Source organism: Channa argus, chromosome 12, assembly GCF_033026475.1.
Source record: "Channa argus isolate prfri chromosome 12, Channa argus male v1.0, whole genome shotgun sequence".
NCBI lineage: Eukaryota > Metazoa > Chordata > Actinopteri > Anabantiformes > Channidae > Channa > Channa argus.
Genome location: NC_090208.1, coordinates 26532886 through 26560565, shown reverse-complemented (window position 1 = coordinate 26560565; position 27680 = coordinate 26532886). Strand labels below are relative to the sequence as shown.

Sequence of the window (27680 nt, the reverse complement as noted above, 5' to 3'; positions counted from 1 at the left end):
GCTTTATAGTCACTGATTTAATAACCAGAACATATTTACCTCTGGAGACAAAGCTAAAGTGCATGACGGGTTTGTTTTTGTTCTCTCAAAAACAATATTTCTAGTGATCCAGAGAGTATTTCAAATACTCTGACTATTGATTCTAACTGATACTAACAATACTTTGGATAATACCTCACTTCCCTCGTTCAGCAAAATTAGCCAGATGTGTCAAGGACTTTTCCCAAATAAAATACTCAGAAACAAACTTTTGATGTAAATCAGGAAACATCTGGAACAATAAATCTGACCACACCGACGCTTTTAGTTCTTTGACATTTTTTTGATACAAACTCTGAAGAGATACATTTCAATCAAGAAGGAAATAGTACTGGGATTTATCATCAAGACTAAGAGGCAGAAAGACAGAATGTCTACATCAAGACTGCAGCAAAAGAACATGTAATGCTCTTCAGACAAGAAACAGAATTTCAACATTCAGAGAAGGAAAGATACAATAAACGTAATGACCTTCTACGTCTGCAAAAACTGCACTTTGTCCAAAATCCACACTAGAGTAAAGTATAGATTCCATGCCAACATTTATTGTTTCTTTATTGTTTAATGACCCAGTCTTTCAGATGCCTCCAAAAATTCTATTTCATCTCCGGTTCATTGAAAAATATGTGTTTGAATTTCCTGTTTGTGCAATAAATATAGGGAAGTAAGCAGTTAAAGAACTGCTGTATTTACATATGTGGGTGTATACGGTATATGGAGAAAATGTAAAATCCAGAAATCTTATCTGCAAAGCATTTGATAATAAATGCATTTGCAACCTGCAGATTCCACCAGCTTCTACTTGTCAGATTAACAAACTTTTGGGCAATCAGCTGTTTTCTTTATTCTATTCTTGCGGCTGTATTCCTCAGTGACAAATCAATTGTGGACATTAAATGCATCATTTGAATTTTCCCTTCTTGGCATTATTACTTTATGCTTGTAAATACACAATATTGTCACAATTACTCAGTCAAAAGTTGTAACACTGTAAATTGCTTTAACTATACAGTATGTAAGCCGTGACTGTTTAAGCATCCTCTTCAATTACAGATCTAGCAATATGCAATTAATATCTGCTTTTCATAACATGAACACGTACGCAAATCTGTTTCTGATCAACTGACATCTGTAAATTTAGTTTTTTCATATTTAAAGGGCCCCCTCACCAATTCTCAACTTGCTTTCTATGGCTTTGGTTTAGTGTGTAAATGTACATTAGACTTCCCTATATTAAATTATCTCTCCTGAACAACTGCTACAGGTGATGCCATCTGTAGGCTTTTTTGAGATAGACGTACAGAGATACTTTAATGTAGACAAGTCAGAGGGAACTGTAATGGCATTCAGTTACTTGTAACTGAACGCCAAACTGGACCCAAGTACCAAATCAGTGAAGGCGACCTTTAACCCTTCTCTAACTAGATAAATCCCATAGCAACCTTTTTTTAAATAATACCTGAGACAGCAGCATTACACAATTACACAATACAATAGATATTCACATCATATCATATGTGACCACAATAGCGACGTGTTCACATCATCTGGCCCATTATGTGGACCAGCCAGCCAGCCGAACAGTGGCACACAGACAGTTATTAAACGGCTCATTGTAAGACAGGTGGCAGCCTTAGCGTTCTTACCAAGCAGGCCCATGTGATATTACTTTCCCCCTAGTGCCTTACCACACCACCATTTTACAAAATAGGTAAACACAACATCGGCACATAAGGTGGGACAGCAGAGCTTACAGATGTGCAACAAAAGCAGCATTGTGCAACAGAGTTATGGCTCCCAGCATTGTGGGGGCAGAGCGGGTGGGGCTTTAAAACACAAGTTAGTTGGTTGCATTCAAAACGTCTGCTTTAATCCTAATTTCGTACGTCAAAAAAGGCATCAACCACTTCTACATTTACATCTGAAATGTGTTAAACGAAGAGAGTTTCTGCAGTTTGGATGCCTGCATGTGCAACACATGAAGACAAGTCCTCCTGCATCAACCAGTCAGCTACAGAAGGGCTCATTATAACAAATCTGCGTGTCAAAAGTTCACCAGTTCTGCAACCAGTCCACACTAGTCATACGAGGACGAGGCAAATAACTTCAGAAACACAAAGTTTCAGTCACGCCTCAGATTTGACTTGATTTGCCCTCGTACCAAAATAAAGACAGCTGGTTGAATACGCGCTCAAATCTCACGCGCTAAAAGCGAAACCAGCTAGCAGCCGAGATTGTACGGCAACTGTTTACCAACACTTCAGGATATATGTGGCAGGTTCCACACACCTACACAGTTACGCAAGTGCCGCTGTCATTTTTTTTGCAACGCCGCTTGCATCAATAAACGACATGTGCCCCTTTTTGAAGTTTATACAATGAATGACTTATGGGGCGTTGCTTAACGCGTTTGTAGCACAAAAGCTGAATAAACTGCACCACACTGCCACATCTTTTATTCGGTGTAACGTTGGTCCATACGAGCCAAACACCACTAAATGTCAACGGGAACTACGACAGTAACCAAATTCTACTGTTCCCTTCCACCAAAACATGCTATAGAATTCAGCGAGTAGCTTGTTAGTGACATTAATTACACTTTGTGACTTTATGACACATGTACAGTCAGATGTACATCAGCCAAACAGCCTTTTACAGCAAAGCGATGCATTTCGTACGTACGTCTGACGGAGCCAAACAGCAATTAGTGCTAAATCTTTAATGTTGTTCGGTGAGAACGTGTTCGCCTCCATAACGATGTGAGTGGCATATCCGAAATCCGTCAGTAAGGTTTTCATAATGCTACTGTCAGAAAATACTTTTTTTTTTTTTTAAATCACTAAAGCATGTGCTCAAAATATGGTTTTGGTATCGTTACTTACCCAAACTGTTTGTAGACGAATTCATACCGCGAAGTTAAAGTTGGAGGAAGTGTCTCTAAAGGTAAAGTCTGCACTGAAGTACGTTTTCCATGCTGAAAGAGGAGCGTCACAAGTCATACACTGTCTGGGAACTGGTGTGAAAGTACCAGGTTTAATAACTTAGAAACCGCCGGAAGCGCCAGTGGCAGTTTTCCTGTGAAGAATAATTTACATTTTTATAGAACAAAAAAGTTTAAATCTGACTCCTAATTCGCGTGTACACTAAATGGTCGTATAAAATTAATATAGTTACACTTTATATAATTAAGAAATAATACTCAGACACAAAAATAGTTCACTATTGTCGAGCGTCCTCCGGAAGTCAGGTATCTCATTATGACGAACTTGATCACGCGGAGATGCAGTACGAGTGTCACAAGTTGCACATATTAACTCGCTCCAACTGCTATTTCTCCCAGATACGGTGACTCCTTAATAGCTTTTAGATTAAGTGAAAAAAAGAAAGCAGTGCGAAACATGGAACGCAACGTTTTCAGTCTACTCGTCTGCGCCTTTCCTGTCGCCACCACGCGGCGAGGGTTGTGTAGTGCGCGCGCTTCTGCTGCACGTGGACTGATGCTGATGATGGATTAAAGATGATACCAGACTCAAAGATTGAGCCCAGTAGTGTGAATAAAGCCTGGTACATAACCAGAGAGGTGCAGGGAATTGTTAGCTTCAACAATAAAACGCTTATTACAGATAATGTTGGATTATAAATGAAGAAAGGTGTCTCCCGCCGAATAGATTGAAGAGGGGATGTATAGAGTATGTATAAAGTAGGAGGCGTGTAGTATTTGAGATACCCTCTTAAATAGTGCATTTAACCTTAACCTTTAAACCCTTAATAAGTATTTTCTTATAAACAAATTACTTCCACTTGTACATTTATGTTTTTAATGGTATCAAGTTCAACAGTGTTGCAGATATTTTGTTTTCATTGTGATTACTTGTACTTTGAGGAACAGGTACTTAGTGCTTGAAATGAGTGAAGTATATGAAGTGCTATTTGTAGTGAAGTACTTTTTAGGTAAGTACTTGCGTTTTTTACTGGATTATTGCCTTTGTATACTCCTGCCTCGATTGTGCTCATGAAAACATCTTAATGACGACAGACGAATGAAAATACGACTAGGTATTACTGAATCCCACATTATGTTTTACATAGCTTTCAGTCTTCATAATACGTTTTTTTAAATATATATTTATATTAAAAAAAATCTAGTGCCTTTAGCTTCCATTTAATACTGCTTAATGTTTATTCATAGTGTTTCTATCTTACTCCTTTATTTCAATCTATTCATTTAGTATGCCATAAAATTGGAGCATTCAACGCAGATATAATAATGTAAATTTTAGGGGAATATCACAACAAGTCAGTGCCAAACAGTGTACGGAATACGGAATTGCGGAACAATAATTTCGGCTCATGATTCTGTTGTTTTGGGGGAAGCAGATGTGTGCAGGACCCGGATCTACAGCCGGTGGTGTTTCAACATGGAGGCGTTCGTGGAGAGTGACTTGTGAAGGAGACACATTTGTCATTATAAACGGTGAGTATTTAGTACAGTATATGTAGCGTTATGTTAAAATATTAAACAAATACATGTGCGTTTTTCTAAACTCGTGGCTAATAGAACATTTACGAAGAAACCAGAGCCATTATTATGCTCACTTTAAATTAGTTCATTAGGTAAAGTCGACTTGCCAGTGTCTTCCGAGTTTGTCCTAAGATTGTCACGTCTAATTTCGCCTGTCGCTCTACAGTTCAGCTCCCTGAAGGCCAGTGTCTTGTGTGATGGGTCGACCATGACGTGTTCCCGTTGCCTGCTCCGGCTGCCGAGTGTCATACTGCGGGGCCAGTCAGCCCGGCTTGTCCAGTGCAGGATTTTACTCCGGTCAACGTCCTGCAGTCAGATCAGTGTGCTACATAACACCCATAACCAGGTACCGCTTGATCTCCATTCAGTCCACTAGGCAGCATGTATTACAATTTACATATTTTAGTTATTTAATTTACAATTAAAATTCATTACTACGTGTAACGTTAGAACTAAAAACAAATGTACGCCATTAAAAATAAGATTAGCAATATGCTTTATTTGTATAGCACCTTTCACATAAAAGCATCATATTTCAAAACATCTCAGTTAGGGAAGATGATCAAGGGTCAGTCTAAAAGCACTGAAATTCCTTTCAATTGGTTTTACCAGAATAGAATAATTTATTGTATTAAAGGTTTTTCTAAGCTGTAAGAGAATAAGGATTGACATATGTCCTTTGGTCTTCACCGTAAAAGGTGCAACTGAATCTGAGGTCAAATCATACCCAAGGTATTTCTGTTAAGGTTTGGAGAGTTCATGAACATTTTCAGTTTGTTCTAGAAAAACCTTACTAGGCAAATCATCAGCACTATTGAGATGAAAATTGAAATCGCCCTAAAAGTAGCTCATTGCAGTAGGTAACAAAACCAGTGAGAAAGTTTCCAAATCCAACTATAATGTAAACCTGTGTTTCAGAGCAGGAACAATTTGAGAGACAAATGGATGATTAAAAACAAGGGCTTCACATTAGTTAAAAGGAAGTTCCTTTGTACTATGTGGATTCAAACAAAGATTTGTAGATTAAGGCTACTTCCCCACCCTGTAGAGTCCCTCGTTGCCTGCCCACTGCTAAAGTCAGGAGGAGTTACCACAGTTAGTGCTAAATCAAAGTTTTGTGTAAGTCTGGTCTTGTTACATGTTGTCAATGTTATTTTGTGCAATTAAGTCATTTAGTGACTTTTTGCATTATAATTGAATGTTTAAAACCCAATTTAATACGGATATTCTCATTGCAGCGGTTGGTAGTGAGAGTATGAGATTATTTCCTTAACACATTCTTCCCAGGATTATTGACAGAAGATGCTTCATAGTCATGTTAATGTTTTTTAATACTGAGAGGAGACAGTAGTGTGTGCCAGCTACAGCCCTCACCCCCATCTGATATGTATGTAAGGTGAGAGCTTCCAGGTATTGGATTTTAATGAAAATTGTCAGTCATGCGCACAGGACTGGAGCGTAGACTGTATGTTATTTGGGCCCGAGAAGGTTTGGATAGTGTAGTAATAATTGTTTATTTATTGTTAGTGTACAAAAAGATAATTCAACCCTTTTTTTCATATAAATGGTAACTTGCTGCTCATATAAATGGTGGTTTCTGCTATGCGAGGTGCTCTCCTGACCCACCACAAGCAATTTGGGGTTCACTGACTCTGTGGTTTGTAAACAACTGCCTTACCAACTGAGCTCCAGCTGCCCCTTGTCATGTCTTCTCAAAGTACATCATGCAAAGGAGTTTCTGTTTCTGACCTACCACAAGCACTTCTATTTCTGTTTCACACATATGTTACACACAAATCAACTTTCATTTCAGGTGCTGAGGCTTTTTCACAGTAGCCCAGTGTGTCCCAAGAGTCGACCTGTGCCTGCGGAATTTAATAATGAGGAAAAGGAGAAGAAGGACAAGTCTCTGATCACCCACGATGACCTGTTTGAGCGGGTGGCCAAAGAGACCAAAAGCAAAGCCACATTTAACAAGGTGGTGGACATCTTCTTAAAGAGAGACGTAAGACGGCGGGGTCACGTGGAGTTTATCTACGCTGCTCTTAAAAAAATGCCAGAGTTCAGCGTAGAGCGAGAACTCGCTGTCTACAACAAGCTTCTGGATGTTTTTCCTAAAGAAGTGTTTGTGCCCAGGAACTTCATCCAGCGGATGTTTAACCACTATCCTCGACAGCAAGAGTGCGGAGTGCAGCTACTGGAGCAAATGGAGGCCAATGGTGGGTGTCTGTCCCAAGATTCAGTCTGTTTGTAGCATTCCTAGAATACTTTGAACTTCAGAGAGGGTTATTCCAGACAGGGAAAGCAGGAATGAGCATAGGAACACAGAGGTGTGTCTGACTTGAGTTTAACTGATTGTTTAACTGAACTGGGTTTCAGGTGTTGTGCCCAACATCGAGACCAAAGTCCTGCTGGTTCAGATTTTTGGAGAAAAGAGCCACCCCATGAGAAAGTACCAGCGCATAATGTACTGGTTCCCTAGGTTCAAGCACGTTAACCCCTTCCCCGTCCCCCGGCAGCTGCCGGGCGACCCAGTGGACCTGGCTCGCTTCAGCCTGACTCGCATCGCTAATGACTTGGATGCTAAAATTACCGTCTACCAGGTACATCAGTGTCTTTTAGTTGCTTGAGAACATTGTGTTTGTCTTTACTTATAAAGATCAGAACTTATCAAAATATTGAGATGCGATTGGTTATTTATTAGGTCAAACTAGGACAGCGATTGTCAGTCCTGGTCTTAAAGGCCACTAACCCTGCTTGTTTTGCAGCTATCCCTGCATTACCCACTGCAGACGGACTGAACCCATCTGATCCAGTGGGTAAAACAGGGATAGTTGGAAAACAAGCAGGGTAGGGATCCTTGAGGACCAGTGTTGAGAACCACTGCTTGCTTTTGAATAAGGTTTTCCTACTTCTGGAATACAAGATCTGAAAGATTGTTTTAGTTCTCTACAGTTCAAACACAACAAGGGCGAGAAATGCGGAATGTTGTTGTTTTTTTTTTTTTTTTTTAATGTCATTGATTTCGAACTCTGCTTTTGGTTTAAAATAATAATAATGTTTGCGTTTGCTCTTCCCACTAGCTGCCCCATACAGACCTTACAGAGAGTGGAGAAGAGATCACTGTACCACATATAGTAGGTATGGAATTACCTTGGCTCAGGTTGATTTGTTAATGAGCGTTTTTTTTTTTTTTCATGCTGTTGTATATTGGTGTTAATTTACACAAGAACATGATGATGGGAAACCACAGCACTACAGTAATCAGCATGTCTTGTATTAAATCTTATAGTTGGTCAATGTTGGCAACATATTCATATATACCTGACTCTGAAACCAGGTATCCAGAGCCCCAGCCAGATGGAGATGCTGGCCAGGCATAATCCGAGTAGGCCAGTTTTTGTAGAGGGCCCCTTCCCTCTGTGGCTGAGAAAGACCTGTTTGTACTACTACGTCCTCAGAGCCGACCCCTTACCCTCTGATGTGAAGGTAGGAATACCACTTACTGTGGATTCAAATTGTTCAACCACAGGATTTCTTGCATTTTATTAAGAGGAAACACAGAAGGATTTTGGACGTTTCTCAAGTTTCAGGAATAGCACCGGACTTGGACCTCAGTTCTTATTCCTTACTAGAAATATTACTTTGCAATATTTTCACCATTGTAGTATTTTATCAAAATAAATACTTTTGTTTTCTTAGTGAAGTACTTGTAGTTGTGTACTTTAAGTATATTTTAGAGTATGCACTTAGTGCACGAGTTAGGAATTTGAAGTTATACTTTTGTGTACTTCTACTACCCCTGCAACAGAGCACATAAAGTAATACAAATCCTTTACTTTCATGGCAGTGTTGTATGTAGATTTACATGTTTCACTGCAGTAATGGCAGCATATTTGCTGTCCATCCACTAGTTAAACTCCAAACCTGCATTGGATGATTTAAGACATGTAAACAAATGATAGTTTAACTTTAGTTTAACTCTGGTATATTCTGGTCACTAGTGGCAGCACTGAGTACTGCTAAGTACTTTGTTAGTGAGTGAGGACATACTGTGCACAAAGAAAGCTTTAAACGTTCCTTCATTCCAATTTACAGTTATATGTTCCTCTGATATTATCCACTGAGTGTTTTACAGTTCTCTCCTCATAACCACTGCAGATGTTTGTCACTTTACTGATCTGTCTCTGTGTCTCACCACAGATTGAAGAGCCCTATGATCCAGACAGGTGTTTAATCTATCCTCTGCAGCTAGACCTGGATTTGGACCGTGACCTAGGAGATGACGAGAGCTTTGATGTGGACGACTGTAAGATAATTATAGCCTATACCTTTAAGCCTCTTACAAAGAGAAATTACAGTTTTCCGTGTGTCATGCAGCTCGTATGTGTGTGTTGTGCGTTCAGTGGACGAGGGCCCGGTCTTCGCCATGTGTATGACCAATCACGGAGACCAAGCCACCCTCAACCAGTGGATCTCTGGCCTACAGCAGAACAACCCCATCTTGGGTCAGGTCCCTACTCTGTTTCGTCTGGACGCTGGTCCCCGGGAGCTGCAGGGTGTAGAGACAGACTCACAACAAAGCCATCCACATAGGTCTGACCCAAAGGCACAGAGAGGAGAGATGCAGCCTGAGGAAGAGGAGATTATAATGGAAGAGGAACTGAAAAGGAGCCAGGGGATGAAACAGTGAACACCACTCAGTCTGTGTGGGTAGAACTGAAACATCAATCAGGTTACACTGACTAATTGTAGAAGTATCTGTCCATGACAACACTGCTACTCAGCAGAACGTGAGGAGGACTTGTAATAATGTTGACATGACTTAGGAGTCAAATAAATGAATACTATACTGTATTGCAGTGTGTGTCAGTGTCATTTGAATCGGTGAGTAAGTGGTTCACTCTTTATCTAGTGCAAACTATACTAATGCTAATTTCATATTTTTAAAAAGCCAAATTGTTTTGTTCACAGGCTCCTTTAAGAGTGGGATGACACTGAATAGAGAACAATGTGTGAAAAAGATGTGAAACAACAAGCCCAAATGTAGAAAAGGTTTATTACTAAAAAAGGCTCTTAAACATTCCCTTGGAACTGTTAACAAGTCAGAATTACATTCTCTTCTCAAAAGTAAATTAGCTTAGTCGCTTCCAGCTATCTCTATTGCACTCACTTTCTCCAAGCATGACGGACCTCCGCAGTTTTCTGCTCGAACACAAAGATTTCAGCATTTCATTCTTAATGAGAATCACACATAACATGTGGGACTGTATTCCAGAGCTCATCTCTGATATACAACTGTTCATCTGTCTACTATTCATGCAGTAAAGACACGGGCTCCTTAATACTCACAATGAGATACGTCTCTAATGCAACTATCAAAATGAATAATTCATCATCAATAAGCAGTTATATCAGAGGAGCTTTAATAAATAATAAAAGTGCTCAAAGAAAAGTGGAACAGTACAGTTTAAGAAACAATTGGCATCTCGTCACCACTTCAGTATTTTGTGTATTTACAGTCCAAAGTCACATGCCAAAGCTGATATGAACGGCACACAACTTTTACAGAGTTGAGAAAGTTACCATAAAAACAGCTGTCTCGATAGAAAAAAGGTGGGAAAGAGGAATAGAGGAAATGTAAAGTTCAGGGTTTGAATACCACGGTGCAGTACCTCATACAAAACCATACACAACTATTTCAGATGCCCAATTAGTAACTAAAAAGGGTTTGGACCAGACTCAGACATTAATGCAAACCTGCCAGTAACGCAGGAAATATTTTGTACAATACTGAGAACAACTATCAGCTCCAAACAGTAGAACCTGTTTGATTCTTGTGCTGTGTGCATTTTCCCTGGGGGGGGGGTACAAATCTAAATTTACTGTTTAAGTTGTTGTTAGTATGTAAAGCTTGTATAAATAGTCCTGACAGAATTCTAACAAGCGCTATTGAAACAATCTCCAAAATCTGAAACTGTTTGTCAATTTTTTTTAAATTGTTTTTAATTGTTTCATGTACATTAATTATCCACTAAAATGCTGCCGTCACTGGTTTATCTCTGGCTGCCAAGAATAGCAAACCTTGCTAATGACCATCTTTTAAAGCAGCTTTTTAAAGATGCACAACACATTAATAACAGTCTGCCTCAAAGGCCTAGGGGAGAGCAATCAAACATTTCCAAATGTGACCTCAGACCCACGTGGAGTCAACTAGTGTGCCAGCTGGTAGCAATGTGTGTGTTTTGTACTGAGAAAATGCGAGGAGAGAAAAAAGAAGCGGATGAGCTCACGGCTGAGATAACAGAACCAGCATGACATGTGTTATACAGGGTGAGCTGTAGATCAGTGGGAAACGTTTTATAAATGAGGCTGCTGCAAACCACTGCTTACACTGAACATCAGTTTGCTGAAGTTTCCCGGTCAGCTCACTCTTATTGGCTTTTGCTGGTTTCTGCTCATTGATAACAAGTTGTAAATATAAAACACGTTTGATATTAAGTCTCTGAGATAAGGAGAATCTGAGACTGGTCAGTGAGATTCACCTCCAATCAGCCCTGGCTGCGTGATTGTTATTGTGCTCTGCTCTGGCCTCATCCTGTTCTGGCAGTGCAGTGATGGAGAGGAGCTGTGGCACCGTTTACGTAAACGTTGCGAGTAAATCATTTGGTTGGTTTCAGGCAAATGGTTTTATCACAGTGCAGCACGGCTGACTGGATCCTCCGCGTGTAGACTTTGCATGTTTTTTGCCGTGTCTGCGTAGGTTTCCTCCGTAGGTTAATTGGGGGACTGCTAAATGCTTCTTAGGTGGGTGTGTGAGCCCTGTGACAGACCAGCACCCTGTGCAGGAACATAGCTGCTATTCATTGGCTGTGGTATCTGTGTGGCCACAGTTTGTGGAAAAAACACAGTGTTTAAAGCTATTGTTCAAAGTTGTTTATGATGACCAAAGTTTGAGGAAAAACCTTAAGATTTTAGGAAGATGAACACGAATCAAAGTACATGTCTGCACATCAATTACAGATTTAAGTCCAAAATGCATTGGTCCTAGCTCTGTACAATATTTCCTACAAAGTGTTTCCCAGAATGTTGGACTTTCCCTTTAAATTGTTGAAATATTGTCCCAAAAGTTCAGGTGTGGCAGCTTCAGTATAGAAAAATGTCCTTACAGTAAAAACCAAAAAAACAAAAAAACAATCCTTATTAAAATAATGGTAGGAAATGAGGTAAAGCTGCTTTTGCGTGTCATCACTTTACAGCATGCTCTTTCAAGGTAACTGCATATGAAAATACACATGTTGATATTAAATAGTACAATAAATAAAAATGTGGGGTTTCTCTTCTGGCCCATGGTCTTGAGTTGACTACCGCAGTCACATTCTCTGCTCATCAGCTCCTGTGTGCTTCTGAAAAAACATGTCAGATTTGGTAAATGGAGAAAAAAAAAAAAAGACTTGCATGAAGCATGATTCTCTTAAACAGTTTCACTGGGAAATTCTCAAAAATGTGTTAATAAGTTAATGTGTTGGGGTTTTTTCCATTGCACCAATAATAGTGCAGGAAAAATGTTAATTTTTTTTAATGTTTTTGTTTAATTTTTTTAAATGTTAATTTTTCCTTTCACTACTTTAACAACCATCTTTAGTACCCTAACAGACCCTCTATGTTCTCTTACTGTGTCCTCTCTGAAATCACACTGTACCTTCCAGGGACCCACTGTGCTGCTGCAGTTGGCTGGTGAAGAACCGTTCCCGCTGGGACACCTGCTCATCCCAGGCTTCCAGTATTCGCTGCCGCTCCCCAGGTTCCAAGGTCAGGGTTTCTGGGTGGGCCTCATCAATGTGGGCCCTCACTCCCTCCAGGCTATGAGAATACTGCAAGTCCCCACACACCATGCAAACCAGCAGCTGGTTTAGTGGGTCATAGTCCATGAGGTAGTGGGTCCTCCACAAGGTCTCTGAGGCTGGACCGTCCTCACCATCATTATTCTCGTAGTCCACAAACAGAACTTCTGCCTCATCTGAAGGAAGAAAGAAAGTATATTTTCACATTTTTCATTTTAAAATGTGCAGTCTATTTAGTCCAAAGTGACAGAATTAATATTCCACCTTCCAGTGGTGCTGTGTAGTTGGAGTATGGAAATGATCCTGGGTCAGAGTCCACTGAAATGCTATGGAGCAGGAAAACATTTAAAAAATAAAATCAAGACTTATATTAATTATTATCTGACATTGTGCATGTAGAGGAGCAAAACATCATACCCACCTCATTTGATGATCTGACTCAGTGGAGGTCACCCAGTGCTTGGATTCCTACAAGGACCAGACAGACAAGAAAAGACAATCTGGGTTTGAGAAAACCTTCAATACTGTCATGGACACACAAAATATATCCATACTAAACCAATTTTATTTCTTTCGCTACTTTCTTTAATAATAAAGTTAAGCCATAGGTCCTTGGTTTAAACCACCAGCCTGTCTCAGTCTGAAACTACCACATGAGCAAACAAAGACAGAAATCTTGTCTTTTTCTGATCTTTGTAGTTATGTCTGTGATGCTTTACTGCTTCTTTGAAGTTATGGGTCCTTTTTATGTGTTTGAGTATCGCTAATATTAAAAGAAAAATATAAAGATACTACAAATCCACCAAACTATCGACCAGTGAGTCTCATTAATGTGGACAGTAAAATATTAAGAAAAATTTTGGCTCTTCGTTTGGAGAAAACATTACCTCCTTTAATACACACTGATCAGGTAGGTTTTATAAAGAACAGCTACCCAGCTGATCACATGAAAAGATTACTGCATCTGATAAAGATCATTCTGAAAGAACTCCACTTGCAGATTTTTCCTTGTATGCAGAAATGGGATTTGACAGGGTAGAGTGGACGTTTCTCATCACAGCTGCCTTTTTTTTGGATTTGTGTGATGTTATCTCATGGATTAAAAAAACAAAACTCTACAAGGATCCAAAAGCAGCAGCATTGTCATATAGTATAGTGTGGCAGATTTTTGATATCACTAGGGGAACGCGACAAATTGGAAGCCATCCCTATATCTAATACTTCCATATATGATGATATGTGGCTTTAGATGGATACCAACAGGTATGAAGTATTAGGTGTTAAGATGTGTAAAACAGAGACAAAATAGTGATGCAAAATTTCCAAACTTAAATAGAATGGAATAAGAAAATAACCTGGACGATTGGACGACACAAAAATTATTGCTGATGGGTAAAGTAAATGTCATTGAAATGGTGATAGCCCCACAATTCAATTACCCTTATATGATGATCCCTCTAAATATCCCTGACTCTGTCTTCAAACATTATGATAAATCAGTGAGGAACTTTCTGTGGGAGGGTAAAGGACCCAGACTTAAAAGGAGTAATCTGTTTGCGTCACGAGACAAAGCAGGGTCGGGTTTGCCTGACGTCCGATTATATAATCTCTCTTTTGGAATATCAAAATTATCTAACCACTAGGGAGATTGGGATACCAGCCTAGATTGGGTAACTATTAATAGGAGTCTCGCTCTACCATTCTGACCAGTTGATATTCTATCACATCAAGTGGAGAACTCACTGATTTAAAACCCCATCCTATCCTACTCAAGGAATGTTTGGAATAAAATACACAGAATGTATATCTCATCTCAAACAGGGACATGCCTCTCTTTGGTATAACTCTAAAATTAAAAACAAAAAAAATAAAAAAAGGTAAGAAGGATGTTATACTGGAAACAATGGCAATCAAACAGAAAAATACAATCAATGACCTGTAAGGCATGTTCATATCATATTCAAGTATGATGGATAAATACAACTTCGAAGGTAATGGGAACGTTTGGACTTCATTGGAAATTCTTCATGGAATTAAATCATTGCATCACCTTCAATAAAAACCCTCTGACAAATTGTTTTAGTCTGCCGTAAAGTGTTATAGGACTTCCAGCAATCCAATAGTGGACATAAGTTAGTCTCCAAGGTATCTGGCAAAAGGATCTATACTGCAACATTGAGGAGAAATGGCTACAGATATTATCAAACACAGGCATTTGAGAGAAGTTAGAGGAAACCTTACTCAATTTAAAACTCTACATAGATATTATTGGACATCATCTAGGCTTCATAGGATGGAGGTTAATGAATGACATCAAACGCTGGAAGTGCCACAACGAGGTGAGAACATTTATACACATGAGTTGGGAACGTCCACTTGTGTCCACCTAAAATATCGGGAAATTGGCTGGGTCTCATACTGGGTCTCATACTGCCTTTAACGCCTTCGTCCTGGATTTTTAGAGACAGAACTGTCCCACAATTGTCAGTTCACTACAGTCGTTTCACCATCGTGACGGTAGGAAATGTCACAACAACTAATTTTAAGAAATTGGAAAATTCTGTTAAGAATTAAAGAAGATGGCAGAAATGTGGGACGGCACAGTGTTTTATGAGGACAATATGTTCTAACATCACATGCTCTCAGATCATATTGTAAAAATGTATCTTGAGTTTTCTTTTACTTTCTTTTTGTGTATTTCCAGATTGTAAAGAATGACTGCTGATTATGCTGTACGCCACTGATTTAAAATAAAATAAAAATTAAAAAGAGCCACAAACGGTGATGGTATGGGGCCACACAATATGGGTAAGTGAAGGGCCCATTAATGCTGAATGATATCTACAGGTTTCAGAGCAACAAATGCTGCTTTCCAGACAACATCTTTTTCACAATGTCAAACCAAATTCCTTATGTGCTACAACAGCATGGCTCAGTAATAAAGGTCCAGGTGCTAAACTGGCCAACCTGAGTCCAGACACATTTATATATATTTAAAAAGGGACCACATGCAAATACAAAAAGGGGAAGCTCACCAAAAAACAGTTCTTATGGCAGCCGCCATCATTGCTGTGTGTGCGAATGGGTGAATGTGAAGCAGCATTGTAAAGATCTTTGGATAAAAGCAGATAATTTACCATCTAAAGAGCCTGTAAACAACCTCAGTATATTTGTGAACCTGTGTAGCTCTTACCTGGGTTTGTAGGTCCTCTGCAGGTAGGATGGGCCTCCAGGTGTTGGAGACTCTCCTAGGAGTGATTCCCTTGTCACGAATGGCCTTCCTGGCTCTCTGCTCCTTCTTTTTGATGCGCCAGTATTCCCGTTTCCTTCTCAGAAAGTCCTCCTCCACCTCCCCAGGGATTGGCTTTGGTGGAACCATGGTGCTTATTGTTGCCAGCTTGGCGGGAGGTGGTATCATGGGTGTGGGGCTCTGAAGTTGAGCACAAGGGATCATCAATGGGCCCTGGGTGGAATCTGAAGATTGGCTCGGGGGTTCAATGGGTTGAAAGTTGATGCTGGACAGTGGATTGTCTGGAGGCTTCAGAGTAGGTGGGGAGGGGGCTGAGTCCACATCTGTGCTGCTAGACATCGATTTCTGTGAACCTGGCATGGCTTCTTGCTCACCCTCAGGAATTCCTAGACATTGGGACACAACCTTTGGAGGCCCAGTGCTCATATTGTTCTGCTCAGTTCTGAGTGAAGATGAGACACTAGTGATCGGCAATGTGACCTGGAGTGTGTCAGGTGACTGGTCAGCATTACATGTGGAAGGGCCAGTGACCAGGACAGTGGAGATACTAGGCAATGGAGTCAGAGAAACAACTGGTGGCTTCAGTTGAAGGGCTAGTTTTGCTGGAAAACTTAAACCCTTAGGACCTCGGGCCTGAAAGTTAAGATATAAGTAAACAAAGAAACCAAAAAAGATTTTAATGTCATGAAAAGGTTTTATCCGGAACTCTGCCAGTAACATTTAATCTGAAACATGCATATACACCCTGGACCCCTCTCAGTCACCCCTTCTATATTTGCTGTTCAAGTGTCAAATTCCAAAGACAGATTTATGGCATAATGATTCAGGTTTCAGCTAGAGGGGGCACTAGCCATGACTACAAGCCGTTTCAGAAATTGACTAAATTTGGATGCAAAAGCAACTAATGTTGCTCCCTTACAAAGCTGTTGTCTAAAGCGCAACCAAGTCAGTACAGAACATTGGTTGTATCAAGCATTTTCCATATTAGTCACAATATTCCCAATATTCATTACACTGCATCGCAACACGTTAGCATCCAAACCAGATGGTACAAAATAAACACCTGTCACATCACCTGGGTGCCTCTTGAGGAAAGCAGACTGTTGCCTTCTCCAGGTGTCTCTTTCTGTCTGGCTTTTAACCTGGCTCTTTGCTGCCTCTTCATCAGCTTCCAGTACTCCCTCTTCCTCTGTAGGCTGGTCAAACCACACTGCTCTGTCATCACATTGAAGTATCTTGCAGACGCTGAAGGCAAAGTGCTGTTTTGGTTTTGCACTTGTGGCTGAAACTGCGGTCGACAGTGTTGCTGCTGTGGATGCAGTTGGTCGATGGATGGGTGATGTAGCTTTGGTGGCTCTGAGCAGCAGTTTGGTTGGCTTGCTCTTTTGGTTTGAATTCTCTGCATTCTGCATGATGATGGACCATCAGAGGATCCACTGCAGGGGTTTACTATGAAGTTCGAAGCAGTTTGGGAGGAATGCTCACGGGTTGGATGCAGGACAACCTCGCTAGTGGCAGGGAGACGGGGAAGTGTCTCACTAACATGTGACGAGTCCTTGAGATGAGGACTCAATGAAGCTGTATGTAGCAAAGCATCAGTGTCTGGCTGCCAGCTTTTTATCTGCAAAGTCAGGTCAGCAGCAATAGGAGCCACCTCATCCTTTTCAAAAAACAGCTGAGGTAAATTTGGCTTTATCTCCTCCTCCAAAGTCTCTTCCTTTGTCTCTATTTTAAAGTCAGCCTGCTCACATTTACCCCCCGCCACCGTGCTGAGTGATTCCTCCAGCAGTTTCTTCATAGAGGCCACGGCTAGCAGAGTGGTAGCTTGACTCTCTGCGCTCAGAGTTATATCAGACTCTGGCTGGGCCACTGGAGGTGGTGGGGAGGTTGGGGGCTTTATATCTGGACAGATGGCTTGTTCTGGGTGAGAATTTAGGTCAACTGCTGGCACAGCTTCACTCTCTTGTTTGATTTCATTTGTATGTGGCGTAGTCGGCCCACTGTTGTTGCAGAGAGGTTGCACATTTCCTGGGTGGTTACTAAGACGTCTGCTCAGTGGCAAACTGATTAATGCAACTTGCTTCTGGGCCTTTCTCCTCAATAAAGCTGCACTGGCCCTCGCATGCAAGACCCCCTGCTTCAGCCGCACAGCACGAGCCGCTCGCTGCTCGCGTTTCTTAATCCTCCAGTACTCCCTCTTCTTTGCCATCCTTTCCTCCTCTCTCAACTCTGGGTCCACAGAGAGTGCTGATAGTGATGGTGTAGTGCTGGAGACCGCCAGTTTCATCACACATCCACCAAGGTTGGACCCTGCTGTAGAGGCTCCAGAAATGGCATTCAGAGAGGTCTGAGGATGCGTGAGTTTGAGCTGACCTCCACTTTGGATTGATGAGGAGTGGGAATTACAGACAGTTGTGCTTTCATGTTGAGACCTTGGTCTGGGAGGCTTGTTGGCCAACTGTCCAGAAAGAGGAAAGGAGACTTTCACCTGAGCAGGGCAGAGCCGTTTTGTATTAGGCTGATTGTGTTGGGACTGTATGATGGAGGTATTATTGGCAACTGTGTGATTTTCTTCATCATATTCATGTGCTGCTGTGTTGTGATCTGTTGGAGCCTGGGGAATGTTAATGGTCACCGTCCCATCCTCTCCAATGAACCCTCCAATGGTCTCCGAGGCATTAGTAAGGGTGCTTCCTGCGGGCTGGGACAGCGCTCTGGCTTTCCTCATGTCCTCTAAGATTTTCTGGTAACGTTTCACTCTGCGCATCAGAGAGTCCTTCTCCTTCAACCGAGCCTTCACCTCCATTGACAGTTTAGCTCGCTGCTCGCGCTTTTTAATGCGCCAGTACTCTCGGCGCTTTGCTATTACCTGCTCAGGAGTGTCGTTGGGGTCAATTTTGGGGATATTTCTAGTACCCAAACCTGAATACAATGGAGATTTAAATCTTATGTTTCTTTGATTTGTTAAAATCTTCTGGGATTCAATGAATCTCTGTCTAGGGGTTTTACAACGTGCACTCCCTCTAGTTAAATTAGCAAGATGTGCGTGACTTGGAAGCTTTCTGTGAGCGTCCCCTGTTTTCTTTACAGAAATGACATCAGATGTGATGGCTGTTTGTGCTCTTCTATTTCCATGTGGTTTTTGTACTTTTACCTGAATTGCTTGCAGGTTGACTGCAGCTAAACTTGCTACCCGACCTTGCAGTTTATCATTTTCTCTTTTGGCAGATATAAACAACGTTTTGACCCGAGCAGGACACTGCTTCTGGGCTGTTCCTCGAAAAATCGAATGAGATGAAAGATGCTGAAGACCTGTGTTGCCCAAAAGTCCTGCTTTCTGCGTTGTTTGCCTTTGCGCAGCAATTTCCACACCCTGTGTCCTCTCTCTAGCTTTAGCTATCTGAGCTGCCAACTTTGCTCTCTGTTCTCGCTTTTTAATCCGCCACTGCTCTCTGCGCTTGGCTGCCTTTTCTTCCTCAGACTCCAGGGAAGGTTGTGCTTTATCAACACCTTTAGCCCCCTGTGTGGTGACCAAGGCACTCTTTGTTCTGCTTTGAGGTGGTGTGTTTGCAGGTTTGCCCTCTGCTCTAATAGAAACAGGATCACATGGAGAAGACACAAGACTCATACCTGTGGTCACACTGGTGGGTAAAAGTTTGGGCTGAATACGTACTGCAACTTGTGCTTTGTGTTGCATTTTGGGAAAGGATGGGCCCTGCATAGACACACATGGCTGAGGTGTTGTTTTAGCGGAGCTGCCATTGGTAAGTCTGGTCACTCTGACTGCAGGCACTGACAAACTTGTGTCCATCTGGGTTCCACTAGATGTGGGTGAGGTAACAGGACTGTTCACAGCACCCCTGGCTGTTAGACATTTCACTGTGACTGTGTTGCCTCCATCAGCTCTGGCTGTGATGGAACATGTTGCCGGCAACTGAGGCAGGACCTTATTGAGTTCCACTGTTTGTACCCACTTCTCCCGCTGTCTCTCAGAGACTTCCATTGATCTCTCCTCAACTGTATTTCTACTCTGTGCAGCAAGGGAGACATTGGCTGTTTTGTGTGACTCATCTTTAGTCTGGAAAGAAGTAACGGCAAAGGGCTCAGACACAGTGGAACTCACCACTGCTGGGGCATTTATATGTCGAAGCCTTTCCCCAAGACAATCTTGGGGCTTTCTTATTCGCTTTGACACGCGAGCCCTTTGCTCTCGTTTCTTGGTTCTCCAGTATGCTCTTTTCTGGGCAAGTGTGGCATCATCATACTCTGAGGCAGGCCGGTAGCGGTGGGATGTTGAACCACCTTTACCTTTTGCAGTTGGCATGCTATTGCCAGCTTGGACAGCCCATCAGTTTTCGTCCAACAGTACTGGTTGGCTCTTCCCTTGTCACGCTGACTCAATTCATCCCTTCAGTACAGAATCCCAACTTCCATTAACTTAGATCATCTCCGTCTAATTTACGCTGTAGAGGGTTTTTTTGCTCTGCTGAGCAGCTGCCAAATCTCCAAGGCATCACATCGTTATGCAGGTGTCCTAAGAAACAGAAGAGACACGTAAATGACTGCAGGCAAGATCAGACTGTAACAAAATAACAAAGCTACAATATGCCGCCTAAGATACAATGGCACAAGACGCTAAATCAATTCTTTCTGCATCCCCAAACCTTGCTACGACCTGCTACCACCACCCTGCACTAAAAGTACAATTAATGAAAAGGCCGTAAAACATACTAATCAATCAGAAATAATTGGTCCTCTCCATTTGGGCAGTAGGGTGAACCTCGCTCATTTACAAGTGAAACTTTCTGCACAGCAGGCGGTACTGTTTAATGTGTCTGTGTCATTGAAGGCATCGACACCTCTCAACACTAAAACATGTTTAGGTTTGGGTTTTTTTTACATATTATAGCTCTATAACATCTCTTTAAAATGACTACATTTCTGAGGCCAAAGTGGAGCAATGACTGACTTTATATTACAAACTCACTTAAACTGATATCATAATGACCAGGGTTTTTTTTTTTTGACACTAGCAAAGAGGTGTTAATTCAACTCCCAATGTCCACTTTATTAGATACACCTGTACACTCTAGTGCAATCCTATATACCAGCCCTATGATAAAGTTTACTTATTTGTTAAATTTCAGATTCATTTTCTGTCATTGAGCTATTTAGATATACAACTGTCATCTCATTTACAAACAGTGGGTTGGGAGAATACTACCATGGCATTCGGATATAATGATGTCCATACAGCTCCACTAACCACAAGTTCAATCATATACATTTGAATTAACAGTTTTCTTTAAAAAAATGTTTTTGTTTACAAAACGTTTACTATCTGAGCTTTTCCCAAACTGATGTAACGTTACTGAATACTTTGATGATATTGCAGTAATCCAATTGCGAAACAAGTCATCTACCCATTAGGAAAGAAACGTGTAAATATAGCGTCAGATGATTGGTGGTGTATCACACTTTAGGTCCTTTTTGTAACTTTCCCTATTTGTTTCAACAGACCCTTGTTTAAAACGGACTGCACGTAAAGCAAAAGACAAAGCACGAGGACATAAACGCCCATTGCTCAATCCAAACACTGGCGACTTTCACGTGAGTGAGAGTAACGTTAGGCTACGTCTCCTAACTTTAAATAATCCAGCGTTGCCTCCAAAAATATAGGAAATGTGTTTAATGCATAGCATTTTTGGTCGTGTGTGCAGAAACGTATAAGCTACAGGAACCAGGAAGGAAGCGGATAGACACTGTCCCTTTAAAGCTGTCTCTTTCTATCACTAATTACATACGTCGAGAGCCATTTTTATTCTTTATTCTAGGACTATTTGATCAGAAACGTAGCGAAGCGACTCCGCGGAAGCACATTTACGAATACGCACACAAACTGAACAAGAAACTGCGGCATTAAAGCGTAACGCGTGTGTAAAAGCGCGGTGTCTCCGGGCTACACAATGGACAGGCTCTTCCTCCTCTTGTCCACACGGACAGGCTCCTGTCTGAGTCTGCTGCCTGTCTGAAAGACGCGAGAAAAGCAGCACGCTCCCGTCCGCAAGGCAGGACGCTGGGAGACATGTGGAAGAAAAACATGCATTTCCGTTACCTTTCAGTTACACCTAACTTTCCGGGACACTTTAGTAAACGTTTTGTGGACAGATATTATGCCAGGACACTGCAGCTACTGTCCGCCAGCCCGCTGTGCTCTGAGGCTGCCTTGACAACGCCGAAAAGTACCAGGATGTGGGACCTGAATATGTGTGTGTGCGCGCGCGCGCGTGTGTTTACTGTATGGGGTGGACTCGTAGCCTACCGTATTTTACATCCGACGCCCCCCGGTCCCTTTCTCTCCACACCCGAAAGACACTGCCACTTTTCGGACAATGAGCTAATATGTCCACGAGTCACACTAATGAGGCCTAACGCCGCTATCAGTGAACGCTACAAGATAAGATACAACAACAATGCACAGGGATTAGACCAAGCTTGAAATAATACCAACTATAATGTTCTCCAGGCTGAAACAAGTGGACAAGGGTCCATTGATTTATTGGTATTTTCTCACATGGCCTCAATTGATGGGGTTCTGTGCAGAGATGTAGTTGCATTTAAGGTTTAAATAACCTCCTTTGTGATCAAATGTCCTTTATGATGGGCTGGGCCCGTTTGAGAAATTAATATTAGTATTATTCTTCTTTCTTCTTTTTCGTCTCCCCCCCCCCCCCCCTTTTTTTTTTTTAATTATTAGCAGTAGTAGTGTTCTGTGAATTTGGAAAATCTTAAGAAATATATTGTAGAACAAGAATATCATTTTTTAATTTCAGCATAACGGGCCGTGTTGTGACTGTGGCATTTCTGAGTCCTTTGTTTCTATGTGAGCTGCTGAAGACAGGGGACAACACCCAATAAAACTATTCCGATTCTCATTTGAAAACACAATGAACATAACTTAATTAAAATGCACAATTAGAGCCAAAGGGTCAGTTTTTAACCAAAACGCCATAATTGCTCATTGTTCATGTGATTTTTAATCAAGTTCAAAGCGACGTCAGTGGATTGTGCCTGGATCCCTGTGTGTAATACTGCCAAGTTTTTTAACAGCAGTAAAAGCAGCGTTTGCTGAGCTGAAACCCGCGGGGCCCCGATTTTGCAGGGGAGCCGCATCGTGTTTTCAGCGACGCCGCGCCGCACCGAGCCGCCTCCTTCATGGCAGGATTTGGAGAGCACAGCTTAGCAGCTCACCGGGAGAGCGCCTGCTGCTCCGTGTGCCCCCCTCCCCACCATCCCCACTACCACCCTGGGGTGGGTGAGCATTGTCGACGCTGCTACTGTCTCTTTAAATTTACCCAGGAGCCCCTTAAGGAGCCCCAGGGGCCCCTAGTCCGGCTCCCCACCCTGAAGACAAGCAAGAGCCTTAAAATACATGACTGGAGGCCTTGGCTGAGGCGCTTCCACACAGAGCGGGACGGCGGAGCGGCTCGTTTCGCAGGAAGAATACATGATAGAGGGATTGTATGAAAAGTTAACTTGGCTCCCGTGCGGGGCGCGTGGGGGAGACATCGCAGGGCTCCTCGGCCCCGGGCTCGTTCCAGAGCCAGACAGATGCGTGTCGAACGGTGCCGAGCGGTGCGAGCATGTTACTATTGGAGCATGTTGTTTGGAGTGTGACATGTCCCGCTTCAGCGCCGCCATACAATGGAGGAAGGAGGAACACGAGCCACTACTAAAGCAGCAGCCAGGCCAGTGATGGAAGAGAAAGAAACGGGGGAACGCGAGCCCGTGAACCTCCGGTGTGCCGAGCAGGCTGAGCTGCTCTCATTAATAATAAGCGGAGAGGAGGAAGCGACGCCAGAGGAGAGTGACTTGGGAGGTAATGAGAGAATAGCAGTATTATTCTTGGTGTTTCCCACCGCAAAGTGGATGTGCGTGGCTATCAGAGCCACGGCCATTGTCAGACAGCCAGTTAATCCGTGTCAGGGACAATGCCATGGAGCAGCATGGCCCCTCTGTCTCTGTGGCTCCTATAAACAAAGGCTCAACAGCACGCAGGCAGGCGCCCCCGACACACCCCTGCCCCCTAGTGGACAGCGAGGACACAGGCCGCGGCGGAGCAGTCAATCAACAACAGAGCTGGGTGTTATAGGCACGATGTCTACATGGGAGACAATGCTTACATTTCGTGTGTTTAACGTGTTGGGGACAAGACAGGGACGTGTCTCAGGTTTTAGCGACTGCCGGAAAACAGACGGTGATGTTGGGGTTCAGCGAGCTCAAACACACTGTGTGTGTAGTGTCTGTACTGTCTTGGTTTTCTGCCCGTTTCTCGGTGACATGTTAATATCGTCCAGCTTTATCTCACACGTCTGTCTTCTAATAGTTTGTATCACTGAAGAGCATTTGCACGAACCTGATTTCATTGCGCTGCCACATTGCCGTTTTTCACAGACCCCGTTATGGGCTGAACATCAGTCGGATCCATATAGATCCAAAATCTTAGTAACTGAAACTATCATATTAAAAACTGATTGTTTGTGACATTTGTGTATATATAACTAACAGGAAGCTGTTAGCTTACATCTAGCATATTGATTCCATTCAGGTGACTTTAGATCAGAAGCTGGAATTAGTATCCTCATTGAAGACATTTATGTGTGTTTTTAAAGTTTCCTATATTCTGTGTTGTTCCTGTCAGAAGACGATGGACTTATCAATGGCCATGATGTGGAGATATCGGGGGCTGGGATGGTTACACCCATTAGTTCACCAGGTACCAGCTACTGGAGCATCACAGAGGGCCCTGACCAACCGCTCCTCCTCTCCCCAGTGGCCGGGCCTTCTGGACGAAAGCCTAGGGTTCAGAGGGCCTCGCGTCCAGGACTCAGCCGCATCCCAGGCCGTGACCACCGCCGCTACTACCACGAGTACTGGCGCAGCGAGTACCTGATGGACTTTGACCCCCAGCGGCACGGGATGATCTGCATGGTGTGCGGCAGCTCACTGGCCACTCTGAAGCTCAGCACCATCAAGAGGCACATTAGACAGAAGCACCCAGACTCCCTACTGTGGAGCACTGCCGACAAGGAAGTGATCCGCTCGGGCTGGGAGAGCCACCTGAGCCTGGGGGGAGGTCAGAGGTCATATTGCCCTACTGCTACACCTTCAGCCGAGAGAGAAGAGGAGCAGTTGGACTCAGGCCAACATGCTGTCGGTGGGTAGGACTCTACTAAGACTGGACTGGCTGAAAGATTTCTAGATCTCACACTTGGTGGCAGTGTGAGTATGTGTTTTGGTGTGGTGTGAGGCGAAGAGGTTGAAGTAATGATTCATTGACTGAATGAAGAGGGAAGGGCTGTACTTGGACTTGACTGCTCCATGGTAGTTAATGTAAAATGTATTCAAGATTTAACATTGTGATTATAGCTGGAGGTGGTAAGTAATTATGTTCCTTTACTCAAGTACTGTAATTAAGTACTATTTTGTTGTACTATTTTGTAGTTACCGAAAGTATTTTTCCATTAAAAGCTTTTACTTTTACTCCACTACAATTCATAGGAAAATATTGTATTTTTTACTCCACTATATTTATTTTACCTCATTTTGCAGATATAACATCCTATTTACTATTTAGAACACATAGTTTTCCTATTGCAGTCCTTTTACTTTTAAACTTCACATTAGTTTTAAAGTCTACAGTTTTGCTCTGCAACTTGAGTGAAGAAATTGAAAAGTAGTGGAGCAGGTTTTCAGACGAATTCCTGCACTTTACATGAGCATTGATTTGATTGTACTTCTACTACGGCCAATTATAATGATATAAATCCTCCAAAACAAACAATATCAACTTCAGTGTTTTATATGTAATATTCACATGTTTGTATTAAAAAACCCAGGGCATATCCAAGCTGAATGCAGCAATTTTCACTGCACCCAATGGCCTCTTTTATTTGTTTTTTCAGTTATTTTGGAACATTTCTGAAATAAGTCTCAAAATTTGTAAGTCAATAAATGCATTTCTTAAACCAAATTTACACAAACAGCACATCAATAGATTAACTGCAAAAGCCTGTAACTCGCGCAAAATCATTAATTTATCTCTCAAAACAAACTGTCTGACTCTAAGTCATCCAGCTCATGCTGTTTAGTAGCAACTGGACTTGTTTCTAGTTCTTAAGAATGTTTTTTTTCTCATCCGAAAGCCTTTATCAATTCTGATTTACATAGAGAAGCAGGTTACAAACTGTATGGAGTCGTGAAGTCCACGTTCGTGATGTTCACCTGGGGCAGTGTTGTTCTGTTCCACTTTCACGTGTGCTGCTGGAGACACATGCTTTAGAAGTCAGCCCCTCGGGACTAGACTCAGCAGCTCACATGAAACCTGAAAGACAAGGATCTTGTGGACAGGGAAGAAATGGATTTATGTCTGGCTGAAATGACCCTCCCTCCATAAAGGAGGTGGACTATGACACTCTATCAAACACTTACAATAAAGTTCTTTCTTCACCTCTGTGGAGGTTTCACAGTCATTGACACCCTAAAGCTTGTGACTCCAACAACCCCCAGGTGACCATCAAAAGGACAATGACTTAATGACTCCACAGAGTTTATAGACCTGCCACGTTCATATCACTGAACATGTCAGTGCCACCAGACAGGTCCTATGCTTCTTATTTACAAACCAGATGGGCAAAATGCTGTGTCAATAAAAACCCATTTTGAGCAACTGGTAATGTTGGAAACAACAAACAATTGTTCATAATTATTTGCAGAAATATGCATTTGCATGAATGTGACATGGTATTTTGCAATTTGATCAATTAAATGAGAATTTGGACTTGTAACAGTCACTTGTATTAACAAGTGACTAGATAATGTCAAGGTTGAACAAGTAGTTTTGAGAATGTTTTCAGACATAAAATGAAATATTTTTGTCTCCTGTTTTTAATCTCAGCAGAACTCCTGGATACTGTGACACCAGAGGAGCAGCCACAACAGCTCCTCGGCCAGTCTCCCAACTCTGAGGAGGGAGACGCTCCCCTTCCCCAGGAGGAGGAGGAGGAGGAGGAGGAGCAGGACCTGTCCGGACCATCGGCTCGGACTCTGGAACGCTACCTGAACGACTCGCTTCATGCCTGGTTCCGCCAGGAGTTCCTGATGGAGTACGAGGCAGAAGCTGGCCGGCTGCTTTGCATGGTGTGTGGAGGAGAGCTGCCCTCCCTTCACCTTGACCACATCAAGAGCCATGTGCTGGACACCCACCCAAACTCCTTGGTCTACAGCTCAGAGGAGAAGCACTGCATCCTGCAGGCCTGGGCTCAGACTCATGGTGAGAACAGACAGTGGACTGTAAGCACATGTAGTCAGAAACATAATGTACACATTTTATTACGCATTAATGTTTGAATATGTTTTGCCCTCTCACAGAACAGACAGAGATCAAATCAGAGCCCAACACCAAAGAAGGCAGGGTGGACCCCTTTCCTCAGGACATGGAGACCATCCAGATCAACAGTGACTTGTACCCAGAAGGTGATGGCACTTTAACTCAGGACACTTGTCTGATTGGGGAGGACGGAGGTGTTGGAGCTCTGCAACAGGGACCCCAGCCCCTCCGCCAGCCCAGGAAGAGACGGCTGCGCGGTGGAGACCCTTGGCGCCTGCGGCTCGACTACCTGGTGGCCTACGGTCCACAGGGCCAAGGCACATTCTGCATGGTGTGTTCTCAGGTCCTGTATGAAACCAAGGTCAGCAGCTTCCGCCGACACATCCAGGAGAGTCACCCCGAGACCACATCCCTGAGCCGACAAGAAAGGGAAGCCATGGCTGCTGCCTGGACCAAAGATTATTCTAGTGAGGGGATGCAAGTTCAAGATGGTGAGATGATTGTAGACACTGTTACATGCTGCTTTACTCCCCGCTCCCCCTGGGAGCCAAATAGGATAAGCGGTGACAGATAATGGATGGATGGATTTTACTCATAAGCTGTTGAGTTAAGAAATTCAGAATAATGTACTTTAAA

At 42.5% G+C, this 27680-nt stretch overlaps 4 protein-coding genes across 10 annotated transcripts in view; 2 read left to right on the top strand and 2 right to left on the bottom strand.

The window, feature by feature from the left end:
- eml3 (EMAP like 3) overlaps positions 1-3445 on the bottom strand; it is a 45429-nt gene extending 41984 nt beyond the window's left edge. The window contains exon 1 of one of the 3 annotated variants that reach the window (XM_067525515.1): positions 2922-3445. In XM_067525515.1, the coding sequence (XP_067381616.1) occupies positions 2922-2946 (25 nt within the window). In that variant the 5' untranslated portion in view covers positions 2947-3445. The remainder of the gene's footprint in view (positions 1-2921) is intronic. The other 2 variants (XM_067525514.1, XM_067525516.1) reach the window with 2 other exon arrangements.
- A 944-nt stretch (positions 3446-4389) lies between these two features.
- On the top strand, positions 4390-9418 carry ecsit (ECSIT signaling integrator). Its single transcript, XM_067524140.1, has 8 exons — positions 4390-4513; positions 4728-4907; positions 6375-6780; positions 6941-7164; positions 7645-7702; positions 7902-8050; positions 8765-8870; positions 8968-9418. Exons 2-8 carry the CDS (start codon positions 4770-4772, stop codon positions 9252-9254), a joined length of 1368 nt encoding a protein of 455 aa, XP_067380241.1. The 5' UTR covers positions 4390-4513; positions 4728-4769; the 3' UTR covers positions 9255-9418.
- Positions 9419-9970: 552 nt separating this feature from the next.
- Positions 9971-26077, bottom strand: si:dkey-28a3.2 (mucin-6). 3 transcript variants are annotated; one of them, XM_067524120.1, is made up of 7 exons: positions 25940-26077; positions 16731-20189; positions 15599-16288; positions 12827-12873; positions 12670-12731; positions 12264-12581; positions 9971-11967 (listed from the first exon to the last, which is right to left on the bottom strand). In XM_067524120.1, the coding sequence occupies exons 2-7, from the start codon at positions 19977-19979 to the stop codon at positions 11951-11953; spliced, it is 4383 nt and encodes a 1460-aa protein (XP_067380221.1). In that variant the 5' UTR covers positions 19980-20189; positions 25940-26077; the 3' UTR covers positions 9971-11950. The 3 variants fall into 3 exon arrangements, with proteins under 3 accessions (XP_067380221.1, XP_067380222.1, XP_067380220.1); XM_067524121.1 differs by having other exon boundaries at positions 25903-26027; XM_067524119.1 differs by lacking the exon at positions 25940-26077 and adding an exon at positions 21771-21908.
- The window catches only part of zfta (zinc finger translocation associated), a 12066-nt gene continuing 4588 nt past the window's right edge, over positions 20203-27680 (top strand). The window contains exons 1-4 of one of the 3 annotated variants that reach the window (XM_067524136.1): positions 20203-23534; positions 24357-24872; positions 26613-26987; positions 27086-27535. In XM_067524136.1, coding sequence (XP_067380237.1) covers positions 23360-23534; positions 24357-24872; positions 26613-26987; positions 27086-27535 — 1516 coding nt within the window. In that variant the 5' untranslated portion in view covers positions 20203-23359. The remainder of the gene's footprint in view (positions 23535-24356; positions 24873-26612; positions 26988-27085; positions 27536-27680) is intronic. The other 2 variants (XM_067524135.1, XM_067524134.1) reach the window with 2 other exon arrangements.